This window comes from Gopherus flavomarginatus, chromosome 1, assembly GCF_025201925.1.
Source record: "Gopherus flavomarginatus isolate rGopFla2 chromosome 1, rGopFla2.mat.asm, whole genome shotgun sequence".
NCBI lineage: Eukaryota > Metazoa > Chordata > Testudines > Testudinidae > Gopherus > Gopherus flavomarginatus.
The window spans coordinates 194,219,348-194,234,180 of record NC_066617.1 but is presented as its reverse complement, the minus strand read 5'-3'; the positions used below and the strand labels follow the sequence as shown (position 1 = coordinate 194,234,180).

The 14,833-nt window shown below is 39.4% G+C and overlaps 1 protein-coding gene across 2 annotated transcripts in view; it reads right to left on the bottom strand.

The window, feature by feature from the left end:
• The window catches only part of NCAM2 (neural cell adhesion molecule 2), a 561,732-nt gene that overhangs the window by 79,536 nt on the left and 467,363 nt on the right, over positions 1 to 14,833 (bottom strand). For both annotated transcript variants that reach the window (XM_050957625.1, XM_050957634.1), the window contains exons 13-14: positions 5,280 to 5,399; positions 3,591 to 3,712 (exon numbers count right to left, since the gene is read on the bottom strand). In XM_050957625.1, the coding sequence (XP_050813582.1) occupies positions 3,591 to 3,712; positions 5,280 to 5,399 (242 nt within the window). The remainder of the gene's footprint in view (positions 1 to 3,590; positions 3,713 to 5,279; positions 5,400 to 14,833) is intronic.

Sequence of the window (14,833 nt, the reverse complement as noted above, 5' to 3'; positions counted from 1 at the left end):
ATATGGCCCATTACAGAAGAAAAAGTGCTGTGGTACATGCTGTTGTTGGAAAACCGTCAACTGGCATTCTCCACAATCTTGAATGAACTTTCTGCCATTACATTCGTCATTAGGCTAAATGGTTATCCTGACCCAGTTTTTGGCTGGGTGGTCCCAAGGTGGATTCCCATTGTCCCATCATGATTTACATACTTAGGGATCTTGTGCAGATCCTTGGCTACGTATGTCATAATGGACAGGAGGCAGACTTGTTCAGGGCTGCATTCTTGACAGCATTTTTTGGTGCTTTCAGGAGCAGTGAGCTAGTACCTGGATCCGGTAGGGACTCAACAGGAGGGCTTTGCAACTGCGGGATATACAATGGCATGAGCATTCAATAATATAACACTTGTGATGGTCAAAGACAGATCAACTTGGCCGGGGTGAATATGTGATCCTCCGGCAAGGTGGTGAGCCTGGATCTGCCTAGTTTAGGCTTAGAAGTGGCCAAAGGAGAAAGGCACTCCTTTTATGCAAGTATGGGAGCAGAGGCAATCCAGGCAATTGGGCATTGACATTCAGTTGTGTACCAACTATATGTAAGACCTCAGGCGGCAAGTCAGCATTAATTTGTTGTAATCTCATTACAGATATTAGATGACCAGTCATGCAGATGGTGGTGTGGAACTGCGGGCACAGTATTGTCTTTTGGGCCCATAGGCACGTGTCCAGGTTGCCTGAGGGTTCACAGCTGGCCTTTGGTGATGAGGCGATACTCAGTTGGCATGCAAGGAAGGGCATGTTATGGAATCAGCTAATACCGATGCTATATGCTGTGCGGGACTGTTATCGGCCCCCAGATATAATTGTGGTACATCTTGGGGAAATGATTTGGAAATGCTTAAAGGGGTGGAACTAATGCTCAGAGCAAGGAGGACTTGAGGCTGATCCTTGAACTTTTTCCAGGAGTTAACATGATTTGGCCAGACATGCTTCAGCGCAGGGTCTGGTGGGAAGCTGTGAGTCCCCACAGAGTGGACAAGGCAAGGATATATGTGAACGGGCAGGTGGCCAAATTCCTTGGGACCATAGGAGGGACAGTAATTTCACACATCCTGCTATAGTATATGGGGCAGTGGTGTTGTTTCTGAAGCATGGGGTTCACCTGACTGACTTAAGTGCTGTCATGTTTTTAACTGATATAAAAGATGGCATTAGGCGATGTCTGGGAACCTGACTGTGTGTGGAGAGGAGGCAGTCAAGCTAATTGTGGGTGCCTCCTTGTGGCAGATGTCCAGTCCTCCCTAGGAAAAGTATGCAGTGACTGGATAAATGGCTTGGAAAATAATTTAAAAAGAGGTGTTCATTAAAGGAATGAATGAGGGGCAGTTGGGGACTCCTATGATTGGTACGGCAGGGAGACAACTCCCTACTCTCATAGCCCACCTTAACCCTCCTACGAGGCGGGGGTGGATGGTAAGGTCCTCGCAATGGATTTGTTGGAGGGACATGGATGGAAAAAGAGGGGGAGATGGGAAACCCCCCCTGGGTAATTATGGAATAAACATGGGGTTACCTGCACTGTGCATTGTTATCTGCTGGGTAGTCCCAGATATCAAATAATAAAGTTGCTGCTTGATTAAACTCATGTCAAATGTCTCCTGTCCTTCTTTCGGCATAGCCAGACAATCACCGACCAGCACCTTTAAGCAGGGTTTTTTGGGGGCTGGTCTCACTGAGTGAAGAGATCAGTGCTTTATGGCTGGGGGGAAGGAGGATATGAAAACTGCTGCAAAAGGGGCAGAGTGGGAATCCAGGGTTTGAAAAGGAGCAGCATGGTGCCAAGAGCCTTCCTTTTTACACAGACAAGGCTGAGGCACGACCCACCCTTCTTCCCTTTTAGGTGGTTAAATATCAGGTTTGGTCAACACCTGCTGTGGGCATTATGCTAGCCGTCACTTTTTCAGGGGAGCTAGGAAGGAATTTTTCCCTCACCACCATATTGGTTTGGGTGCAGTTGGGGTTTTTTCACCTTCCCCACAGCAGGTGTCTGGAAGGGCTTTGTTCATGCATGGCATTACAGGCGGTAGGCCATATGTTGCAACTCATTATTTAAGTCTAGGGCGGATGTCCAGTGCAGGTACTTCATAGGAAAAATATACAGTGACTGAATAAATGGCATGGAAAAGAAGTTAAAAAGAGGTATTTACTAAAGAAACAAATGGGAGGCAGTTGGGAACTCCAATGATTGGTACAGCAGGGAGCCAACCCCCCATTCTCACAGCCCACTTTAAGCCTCCTATGAGGCGGGGGTGGATGGTAAGGTCCTATCAATGGATTTTCCGGAGGGACATGGATGGAAAAAGAGAAGGAGCTGGTAAAAACCCCCCGAGTAATTATGGAATGAACATGGGGTTACCTGCATTGTTAACTGCCAGGTAGTCTCAAACATCTAAAAATAAAGTTGCGGCCTGATTAAACCCATGTCAAATGTCTCTTATCCTTTCAGCATAGCCAGAAAATGGTTTCTTGTTTCACTTCAGTGCTCAAAACTAGGAAAACATAAGATGGAATGGGATGCCATCACATCCTGCAAAGCCAAGGGCTTTTCTTTTTGTTTTGACTCCTCCACATCCTTATTTGTTTTCAGTAAGAAATGGTGGCATGACCACCTGCTACCTAACCCTAACTGAAGTGTGCTTCAATTTACATAAAACAGTGTAGTAGATGGGGTGCCTCCATACCTTTTACATCATGATCTTTTTTAACACTATGCTTTATTCAGCAAAATTTGTTAATAAGTGGTAGAATCTACTTAGTAAAAGATATTAGGATGATCATAAAAGAAACTGAAACATCATTGAAAAGGAGTTAATCTGTGTGGCAAAGAGGAGTGAATTGTTTAAATCTGCTAGATTTGAGAAGAAATACTACAGATCAGACAGCCACCCAACAGAATCACATAATTACCTGTTAAAGAGCTGGCACATTTACTATGATATATGAAAGTCCTTCCTCATTGCAATCTATCTGTGAGTCAGAATTTCTAAACTAAACTTTAAATGCACAGAAAAGGTAGAAAATACACAATGGTAAGACAACTTCCAACGGTAGTTCTGGTAACTTAGAGAACAATTAAGCTGATTTAAGTTGTATTTGCACATTAGGATTCCCTTACATAAGAACACCACCACAAATAAACACAACCATAAAAGACTAATTATTTTGTTTCAGAATATTCTTTAATTACATACTGTGCTCTCTCATTTACTTAGTATACTATCTTATTAAACCTCTTAGATTTGAAAACAAAATAAACATTTTTACTTACCATATAATAAAACAAAATCTCAGGAAGTTTTCTTGTCAGTTCTGACTTTTCAGTCAAACATTTAGTATACTAATCTGGCATTAAAAACAAGGTCAAAAGGAGTAACAATAACTAGTATATATTTCAAATATACAACTGTTCCAAACTTTTTTTTCTTCAGCTGTGTAATAAGCAATCTATTTTAAAACAAAGTATTGATGTTTTCCATGAAACCTCTTCTCAACATTAAGAACAAATAATATAGATCAAAACTTTCCCCAGTGATTAATGGAATACTTACACTTCTGTATTTCACGATATATTCCAATATGGGGGCTCCTCCATCATCTTGTTTAGTTATACTGAGTTTAAAGCTCTTTCCACTGCCTGGCTGTCCATGAATTGATGGAGGGCTTGGCTCACCTGAGCAACGGGCGGGGGGGCGTGGAAAGAAGAGAAATTCAATATTTTTGTGTTATTATATGTATTATTTCTACTGTTTGATTAATTAATATTATTAATCAAAACCTTCATAATCAAATAGGATGTTTTCAAGCTTTCTGCAACATGCTTTATGATACTTAATGATCATCCTGGCATCAATGCTGCCACGTTTGTTACAAAATATATCAAAGATTTGTACACTAAAAATAAAAGGGATTTAGAGTAAAAATAGTCTCAGTCTCTGTGATTTGATATCTTTTTATCCTTTCAAATTTAACTTGTTTAAGAAATGACTCCTTATGCAGGCACTAATTTAGAAAAGCAGCTGGTTAATTTTAAGCATGTAAGTAATCCCATGCTATTCAGCAAATCGTTATGCACATCCTTAACTTAAAACATGTGCTTAAGTCTCATTGGTGGAATCTAAATCATTATTAACAGACAATAAACTGTCATAAACAGCAGCAATAAACTGTCCCAAAGCAAATCTGAGGCTCTTTTAGATTATACAATACTATCATTTTATTAAGAATGAATTTGAAGAAAAGCATTTTATAAGATCTTGAAATGTATGACATTTTACTTCAAACACACTCTATTTTTTATAATAAACCCATCCTTTGATGTTGACCCTGTTGTTTCTTACAAGGAGGTTCTACTATAACAGGAATATTTATGCTGAAATTTTGATTAGAGTACATTTTAAACTGGAGCATAAATACAGGACTCAAGTGTACTGCCATTGCTAAAAGGAGAGAACTGTGTTTTTGTCTGCTGGAGCTCAGGCGCATGTTCCATCATATCTTTCATCTAAATATCTGATCCCTTCCAGGAAAAAACGAGGCACTGCCATGTAAAAGAAACTTACTCCTGGAATGCTTAAGAGGCCAGGAACTTTTTATATTTCAATACTATATCTGTTTAAAGTATTGCTTGAATGCTGTTTTTCAAATTATTTTTGTTTTTTAAAGTAATCAATTTTTCCTTTCAATTTTTTTCTGATTTTTCTACCAAGAAAAGGGGGAAAAACTGTTTTCTAAAACTGAACTCAAAATACTTTTTAGACTTTTGGTTTTTCACTGAAAATTTGAAAAAAATTCACAGGAAATATGGGGAAAATATTTTCTTTCAAACTTTCCCCCACAAAACTATTAGCATTTATTAACTACCTCTATTCAATATCTTTTCTGCACCACAGAATGGAGCAGGTTGTCTGAGCAAAAGGGTGGAATGATTGTGCAATTGTGAATGTAAAAATAAAACCAGTGTCTTAGGCTTGATTTTCTCAGGTCATCAAGAGGAGAGGCTAGAAATATATTGGAGCTTTCTTGAGAGGCTGCTGTGAAAAAGAACTGGAGGCACTGGATGTAGTTTAATTAGGCTGAAACTTTATTCCTGAAACAATCTAGGGGAATGTGGTATTGTAAACCGTACATTTCACTCAGAGTGAATCATTTTTGAAATTATGAGCTGAACTAGAGGTAAAATAGGCTGACAAGAGTACAAATAAACTAACTTTTCATTTAAAAACAAAGGCATTACTCACGAACGGGTAAGGTCTGAAAGATCTCAATTTTGCTATACTCTCCTTGTCCTTTTCCATTTACAGCTGCAACCTTGATTTCATAGGTTGTGTTCGGTTCCAGATTGCTAAGAATAACCATTGCTAAAAGGAAAGGAAAGAAAGCGATGAAACAAAATTTGACAAAATGATAGATTAAGATAATAACATTTCCAAGGCCATTTTGTAATTCATTTGCTTTGAAATTAGGAGTCTAATTTTACAATGTTTTATTTACAAAGGTGAAAAATATTTATCTGGTTCAATGCTAATAGTTTCAAATTGTTTTGTTACTACACAAATTTTGCTGCAATTAAGTAAGTTATACCATCTGCAGACATTAGTGTAGAAGTTACAGAAGTCAAGTGCAAATATAAAGAGCTTGGTAGTGCTTCACATTTCTAAGAGATGCCATGCCTGATTCCCCAGTAAGACTGGGACATTTACCCCACTCCACTGACAAACAGTTGTCCTAGACACCATTGGTTGATGTCCCCACTGAAGGGACACTCAGGTTACGTCTACACTGGAATAAAAGACCCTGGCATGGCCATGGTTGGCCCAAATCAGCTGACTCAGACTTGTGCTGCAAAGCTAAAAATTGTCGTTTAGACACTTGGGCTGGATATTGAGCTCTAGGAGCCTTCCCCATTATGGTGTCCCAGAGCTTGGCCTCCAGCCTAAATGTCTACACAGCTATTTTACAGCCCTGCAACATAAGCCCTGTGTGTTAGATAACCCATGCCAGCCGCAGGTGTTTAATTGCTGTGTAGACATACCCTCAGGCGGTGTGGGGCTGTTTCAATGGTTATTTTGGCATCTTCCCACTCCAGGCCACCTGTATGGAAAATGCAGATCTGGAAAAGAGCTCGTGGGCACCCTTAAATCCAGTTGAAAACTGGCAGCTAGAGCGCCTTCCTTGGGGCCATTATCAGCCGCTGTAAATTGAGCGGGGCAAGTAAGCAAGTGAATGACAAACACATGGAATGGGTTTAAACAGCAGGCTGCAAGTTTATTAATTGTACCTTAGGGAGGGGAACTACCCTGTTGACCCCTAGCTCCAACATAACAGGGAGTTATTTAATTAAAGCTAGTTACAGAGCTTTGGCCACAAACCAACAACTTGGAGTGGACCCTCCTGGTCTATCCCGTAGACTCAGCACAACTGTGAAACCTCTCACCATCACTCCACATAATGAGGAAGATGGAGAAACAGAGGCCAAAAGTCTGCAAAGACTTCAGGCTCCTCCTCGTCACATGTGCAAGATCCAGCAAGGAAATCCAAGGTCTCATTTACCTCTGAGATCTGGCCTGTTTAGCCTGTACCCACACTGGACACTGGCTACAAGTTGCAACAAGTCAGTAATCTTAACAACATTGTACGAACTTTGAATCTTATTGTTCCCAATACAATTATGCCTCCAGGAGGCTGCAAGAAGAGCAAAACACCACCAAACCACATGGCAATTTGGTCCTATGAGAAAAATTCCTTCCTGATTCCTAAAAATGGGTGATCAATCAGGCCACAGCATCACAAGCTGTACAGCCTCTAACCTACAACTGGGGAGAGGGGAGGGCAGGGAATGAACTGGAAAGTAAGCAGCTTTCGAAAAGCCTGAGATAATTTAAAGAGGCAAAGTGGGGAGGCACCTGGCAGCCAGTCACTTGACCTCATTCCACATTGCCCAGACAATGTCTAAGCAAAGCACCAAAGTTGGGTGGGGGGATAGCACCTCCCTTCCTGTGATGCATGTGTTTTGGGCTTCCCTCATTGCCTGCTGTCCACACCAGATCCTCCCCGACGAAGAGTATTAGAGAAGTTTTTCAGAAAAGTCTGCATCCATCACCATCTCCCCCACAATGTGAGCTGAACCACGCACTCCTCAGGCAGTGCACAGTGTCCGCCCTTGCCCATTGTATGTAAATTATTCATTCGTCATTCTGTGGAAATTGCACAATGTTTTACTAAAAAATCTATAAAGAGAGAAGATTCTTGTCAAGAGCAAATGAAATTTTCTAAGTCATAATATCAAGAATCTAAAAGTTAACTGATCCCATCCGTAGATCCTTAGAGAGAGGTCTATGGAATGCCTACAAGCCAAGGCACTCAGGGACACCCTCAACCAATGACTCAGAAAAGACGCTTGGCACCTTAACCTTAGACACATAAATACATCACCTAATATTCAGCAAGCTGTTAAAGAGCACTTTAAAGAACAAGAGTTGATTTCCCAAGATGCGCATCAGTAAGTGCCATGTATTAGAAGGGAAAATCAAACCCTAGCCTGAACATTCCATACAAATCAAGTGTTGCTCTAGAACTGTAGCTGTACTTCAGGATGAAATTATAAGCACATGCTTAGAACAGTAAAAAAGTTGCATGAAATGAACTATACTCCTAATAATACAAACATATGGACAAGATACAGCAAATGAGCAATATAATCTACAAAAGAGCTAAATTTCAGATTTTCGCTGGAAACACAGCACAGTATATTATGAAAAGACTTGGCATGATCGATGTAAATGTTATTGATATCACATATGTGCCTTGAGACCTGAACACAGAACATGACTTCCCTGCTCCTGCACTGAAGGGGTACTCAGCTGCCTCAACAATAAAGTTCCCAGTTCCCTCCCAGACCCCTGGGTTCAGATCCACATGGGGAAAAAGGGTGGAGATTGGATGTGCTGCAGGGGAAGCACATCAACCCTCACCTGCCCTGTAGAGCGAGGGATGTATCTTCTTTACTGTGCAGCCACCTTCGAGGGGCAGCTGCAAGTCTTTGGTCATGCGATTCCATTGGAGTCACTGTGCCAGGGAGCCTTTGTTGTTGTTTGTTTTTTTTGCAATGGTGAAGTATTTCAATGGTCGATTTAGTATCATTTTTTAAGTTTTATTTTTATAGAACACATATTGTTTCTGTTATTGCTTTTGTTATTTTATTGGCTAAATATGAATTATCCTGTCTATTTTGGATGTCTCTTGTTTTCTCTAGTAGATAGAAGCCCCATTACAAGTGGAGCTAAATGAGAATAATGAGTTTTGGAAAACAGGAATTTACACATTTCACACTTTATTATGAGCATATTATATGAGTCAGTCATTGACATATGGTGATCATTTTCTCACAAACAAAGCTGCAGAGTTATGTCTGACAGCATTCCTTAGTTTTATCATTCTTTCATATTTTTTAAAAAAAATAAACTATAAATTAGCAATTATCTATTGAAAAATAAAGACACTTGATGAGAATATTCATATTTTCAGAACAAGTGAAATTTTACAATATGTAGCATTCAACTATAGCAAGATGAAACGAAAAGAATAGAATAAGCCGCAGCTCTGTCTGATGTGCCTTTGAGCCATGACTGCTTTCCACATCTGAATAATGGCATTCAAAATAAACCTTTGGACATACAAAAAATGAGTGGCATGGCAAAAGCTTTTAAAATTTAAACAGCATCAAAGTGTAGCTATGAGTCTGCCATTCATAAAATCCTAATGTGTTAATAACCACATAAAATTTAAGGGTCCAAGCCTGCAAACACTTATGCACATGACTGAGTCTATGGGACTACTTAAATGAGCAAAATTACTCATGTCTTCAGTGCTTAAAGGACCATGGCCTACATTTGAATCCCCAAGATATCACAGTGCATCAGATACCTTGATCTGAAAAACAGCTTTATGAAAACAATATGCTTGAAATCTGACAACATAATCTGGCCCCAAGCATTGGCATCAATGGAAAGTTCTGCTTAAAAATCTGAGGGTGTGATGTAGCCCTTGATTGCTTTATGATTTTTTCTAAGAATACAGGGAAGAAATTAGGACAAACTATAATATTACATAGAACCCCTTTCTTTCTTCAAGCAGAAAAAAAGCAGTAGAATAGTAGCCAGGTGGTGGTAAATACAGGAACTATCCAACTACTGAAGGGTAGAATGTCCAGGGCTTAATAGGATCTCAAAGAAACAATAGACTTTTCATTGCCAGATAATGCAATTTATTGCATTGTAATGAAATGTTGGGGATGGGAGTACATAACTAAATACAGTAATTATCAAAAGTGTGTAATGTATGCACCCATTGCAGTGGAATCTGAGTCAAATAATGCCCCGTTCCTCTTCCTCCAACTTCAAATTGATCTTGTTCTCTTCCTAAACAGGGTTTACAGTTTCCAACAGCCAGTCCTAGGTGACTGTGAATGACTCAGGATTTTTATCAATGGTCACCAGGGCAAACTTTCACAGGAATCACTGAAGTGATAAGGTATACATTTGCAAAGCATCTCCACAAACTAAAATAAACCCAGAAGGTTTACTAATGTGTGCATCATTTACCATATACATGCATGATACCGTTGGTAACAGTATCGTCCTGAGGAGCAGCAGTAATTTAGAACTATCATCTACCACTCTTACTTACATTCTATTCTATTCTTTTGAAGGTTCTCATGTTGCTCACCTCCGTATAGCATCTGAGCATTACCCAGAAGTGCACTAAGTGATGTGACCAGCATTTGTCATATATGACTCTCAAATAGTGTGATGCATTAAATAGCACCTTACTCTGCTCTGCAGGCAGACTCCTTCACTTTGCTGGGATTACTAACAGAGTAATTGCTCAACATGAGTAGGCCTTACTCATGTCAAGTCATACATGCTGAACAATTACTCTGCTGGGGGAAGAAGAGGATCACAGGTTTTGAAGGCATTATAGGACCTATAAATATGGTAAAGACACCCCAAACTGCCCAGGCCTTGTTCTTCCCACTGGTAAGAAGCTAGCTATAGGTGGGCAAGTCATATGGTGGCAGACAATAGTTCTGAAGGATTAGAAAGGCCTTGTGTAAGAGGAGTGTGACCCAAAATTGTAGGAGAAAAGCTGCACGGGATGTAATACTTAAAAGAAAGAGAGAAAGCAAAAAAGGAAAAGAAAAAAAAATCGGTCTCTGCATGTAAAAGTCAAACAATATTTCAGCTGCAGTCCATAAATATTTCAGCTTGAGAAGTCTCATTCATTATCACAGGATTTTAACAGCTATCAAGCAGAATAGTGCATTTATATAAAGTGCAAAGATTGCTACTGCAAGGTTCGCAGTGAAACAAATGGTGTCATAAATCTAACCACATTTTTTAAAAAGATTTTCTGGTACCAAGATTAGGTTGTTTATATTGCTTGGTTATCATAATAGGATATGAGAATGGAATTATTTAGGTTTTATAGTCATATTAAATTGACTCCCCCCCAACAAGACTGCATAGCATCATGACTCCCTTGTGATTGCCGCGGACAACATAAATCATCACCCAAGAGAGCAAAGCTAGGATACAAATAATACAGTTATAGTACATTTAATCCCACAGTACATACTTTTATGAGGACAGTTAATAGAAATATTGTATACATTAATACACTGAGAAGATTGTGGAGTTAGTTGTTGCACAGAACAGATTTCTTCTTGTCTCTGTTTCTAATTCAGTGAAGAAGTAAATATCATAAAAAAAAAAACCCTAGGTAAAGGTTGAATAACTGCTACGTGAAATTAATCTTCTGTTTTGATAACTTCCAGAAGCAAGTGGAACCTATCGCTAGCTACAAAACCAGAGTCAGTCCATGCTCTCAAATGTATATCTTGGAAAATGAGAGCACTGCTGAATTTCTATTAAATGGGAGAAAATTCTGTCACAACGAGGATGGTTGATCCTAGGACACATCATCTCTCCTATCTCCAGGTATGATTCTCCATTATGTTGCACCTTGTAGTGAGCAAGCTTAAGAAAACTACCACCAGTGCCAGTACGTGGAAAGTTCTCATTTAGTGGTGTTTTACAGCCTGTTTGCCCTCACCTGGTAAGTGACTACGCGTGGTGCAAGGCAATAGGGAAACAGGATCGCTGACTTCTGACACAGTGCTGGTGCAGGAAGAGAGAAGGCTTCCCTCCACTGCATCATCTCCCTTGAAACCTGTGTGACCTCCTTTTTGTAAGATTATGCTGACTCACATAATCGTAAACTGGTTCTATGCTGTGAAACCCCCTGAGAGTGAGAGATCTAGGGAAGCAACTGGAGAAGAAAAGGAAGCAAACTTTGCCAGCATTAAGAATGGGTCTGGGGGGATAGTGTTGAAGTACTGGCAGGTTGTAAAAATGTCCCTGCTTTTTCTGGAAGTTGAGGAATTTCTCTGCAATCCTTGGATATTATGGGTTTGGAAAATCATGTCCCCTGTCTGATCTATGTGTGTATATGAGAGAGAAAGGCTCAAACTCCCTCTCTCTACTACTGATCCACAGAAGTTCTAACAAATTAGCCCTCAGAAGTTTGATCTTCTGATCTAGGCCACAAAAATTTAGCGAAACAGAGAGAGGGGATGTATTCTGATTGGAAATAAATTAGAAAGAAAGGAAATTTAGGGATTTTGCTTCCTGGTAGGGATTGTACTGATTCATATTCAGAAACAGTCTCAGTGCCCCAGTTCCATCTGTCTGCCTTGCCCAAATAACAACTAATTTCCTAAATGATGATTCAAGCATCTGGCTGTAAATGTCAGAATTTGACTAAGACTATGTGATGCACTTTAATAATGAAAATATTTCAAGCTGCATACTAGGTTGGTAGAAAAAACAAAACCAAGGGTCCAATCTGTATTCCATTGAAATCAATGGCACAACTCCCAATCAGTTTCATGGAAACAGGTTTGGACCTTATGTTGTCTCTGTTTAATAAAAATTCAAAACTAAATGCAGACCCCTTCTAAAAATCAGTGAGATAATGGCTCTGTTGGAAAGTTGCACCAGTCTGTAGATTATAATATAAAATTATGACAGTGTTGAAATAAAAAAAGTGACAGCTTAATTACCTGTGAATCAAATACACTGTTACATGGATCATTTCATTTTAAAATATAATTTTTTGTAACTGATTAAAAAACTGTACTTGGCAAAAGCATATGAAATGTTTTGTACACAGTCAACAAAACACAATTACCCTTTAAATATTTTCTTCCTCCACATATTTAATTTTCATTTTTATTAGGTAATTTAAGGATTCCAAGATGTCAGGTACACACAATGAATCTAAAGAAACTGCAGGAACCTCATGCCTGAAGATACCTCAGGGATCATCTTTGACACATCTTTTCATTGAATTAAATCTAATAAGAAATGCTAATAATACACAGGTGGAACAATTACTGTTATAAAATTTGAAGTGCCAGAAATTAAAGAACAATGTTAGGCTCTGATCCAAAACAAAAAGAAGTCAGGGTAAATCTTTACATTGACTTTGACGGGCACTGGATCAAACTCAATGTACACAATAACTAATAATGTTTAATGAACACAAGAGACTGGTTCTATAAATGCTGTAGTCTAACTTGAATTCAAACTACAGTATTATGCTTTATTTAGAGAGGGCACAATCTTTATTTAAAAATCACAACACTGAATTCCTGAGACAGTAGATTTTTACTCAATTCTAGCATTCATCTGTTTTCTCTATACATCATTCAAGGACACCCTTCATATACTGTGAAGCAAACACATGCAATAGCCCAGATGTCAATCCAGAATTATCAGGACTTCATAATGGAATTGAAAACAGGGGTTCGCTCCACCATTGCCAACTTTCATGCAGTAAATAAGCACCCCGACTTTAAAAATAAAGCTAATCCCATTTTAAAACAAGGCCAAAACAAGCCAATTCTTAAGAACCCTAACACTCTATGTGAGCGCCAAACAAGCAACAAGCTACAAGCCAAAAACGAGCCAACAAGCAACTCACAAGCCCAATTTCTGCAGTATTTTTGTGTGTTTGGCATGTTTGGTTCCTTCGGTCTTCACCAAGAAGTCTGAAGAAATGCCTAACATAGTGAATGCTAATGGGAAGGAGGTAGGTTTAGAAGATAAAATAAAAAAAAAGAACAAGTTAAAAATCACTTAGAAAAGTTAGATGCCTGCGAGTCACCGGGGCCTGATGAAATGCATCCTAAAATACTCAAGGAGCTAATAGAGTAGGTATCTGAGCCTCTAGCTATTATGTTTGGAAAATCATGGGAGATGGGAGAGATTCCAGAAGACTGGAAAAGGGCAAATATAGTGCACTTCTATTAAAAGGGTAAAAAAACAACCCAGGAAACTACAGACCAGTTAGTTTAACTTCTATGCCAGGGAAGATAATGGAGCAAGTAATTAAGGAAATCATCTGCAAACACTTGGAAGGTGATAGAGAATAGCCAGCATGGATTTGTAAAGAACAAATCACATCAAACCAATCTGATAACTTTCTTTGATAGGACAATGAGTCTTGTGGATAAGGGAGAAGCGGTGAATGTGTTATACCTAGACTTTAGTAAGGCATTTGATACGGTCTCGCATGATATTCTTATCAATAAACTAGGCAAATACAATTTAGATGGGGCTACTATAAGGTGCGTGAATAACTGACTGGATAACCGTACTCAGAGAGTAGTTATTAATGGTTCCCAATCCTGCTGGAAAGGTATAACAAGTGGAGTTCCACAGGGGTCTATTTTGGGACTGGCTCTGTCCAATATCTTCATCAACGACTTAGATATTGGCATAGAAAGTACGCTTATTAAGCTTGCAGATGATAGCAAACTGGGAGGGACTGCAACTGCTTTGGAGGATAGGGTCATAATTCAAAATGAGCTGGACAAATTGGAGAAATGGTCTGAGGTAAACAGGATGAAGTTTAACAAAGACAAATGCAAAGTGCTCCACTTAGGAAGGAAAAATCAGTTTCACACATACAAAATGGGAAGAGACTGTCTAGGAAGGAGTACGGCAGAAAGGGATCTAGGGGTTATAGTGGACCACAAGCTAAATATGAGTCAATAGTGTGATGCTGTTGCAAAAAAAGCAAACATGAATCTGGGATGCATTTACAGGTGTGTTGTGAGCAAGACACGAGAAGTCATTCTTCTGCTCTACTCTGCGCTGGTTACGCATCGACTGGAGTATTGCGTCCAGTTCTGGGCACCACATTTCAAGAAAGATGGAGAAATTGGAGAGGGTCCAGAGAAGAGCAACAAGAATGATTAAAGGTCTTGAGAACATGACCTATGAAGGAAGGCTGAAAGAATCGGGTTTGTTTAGTTTGGGAAAGAGAAGACTGAGAGGGGACATGATAGCAGTTTTCAGATATCTAAAAAGGTGTCATAAAGAGGAGGGAGAAAACTTGTTCACTTAGCCTCTAAGGATAGAACAAGAAGCAATGGACTTAAACTGCAGCAAGGGAGGTTTAGGTTGGACATTGGGAAAAAATTCCTAACTGTCAGGGTAGTTAAACACTGGAATAGATTGCCTAGGGAGTTATGGAATCTCCATCTCTGGAGATATTTAAGAATAGGTTAGATAAATGTCTATCAGGGATGGTCTAGACAGTATTTGGTCCTGCCATGAGGGCAGGGGACTGGACTCAATGACCTCTTGAGGTCCCTTCCAGTCCTAGAATCTATGAATCTGATAATCTGTTCAACACAACTGAGTGAACATTAATATCAAGAAAGCAA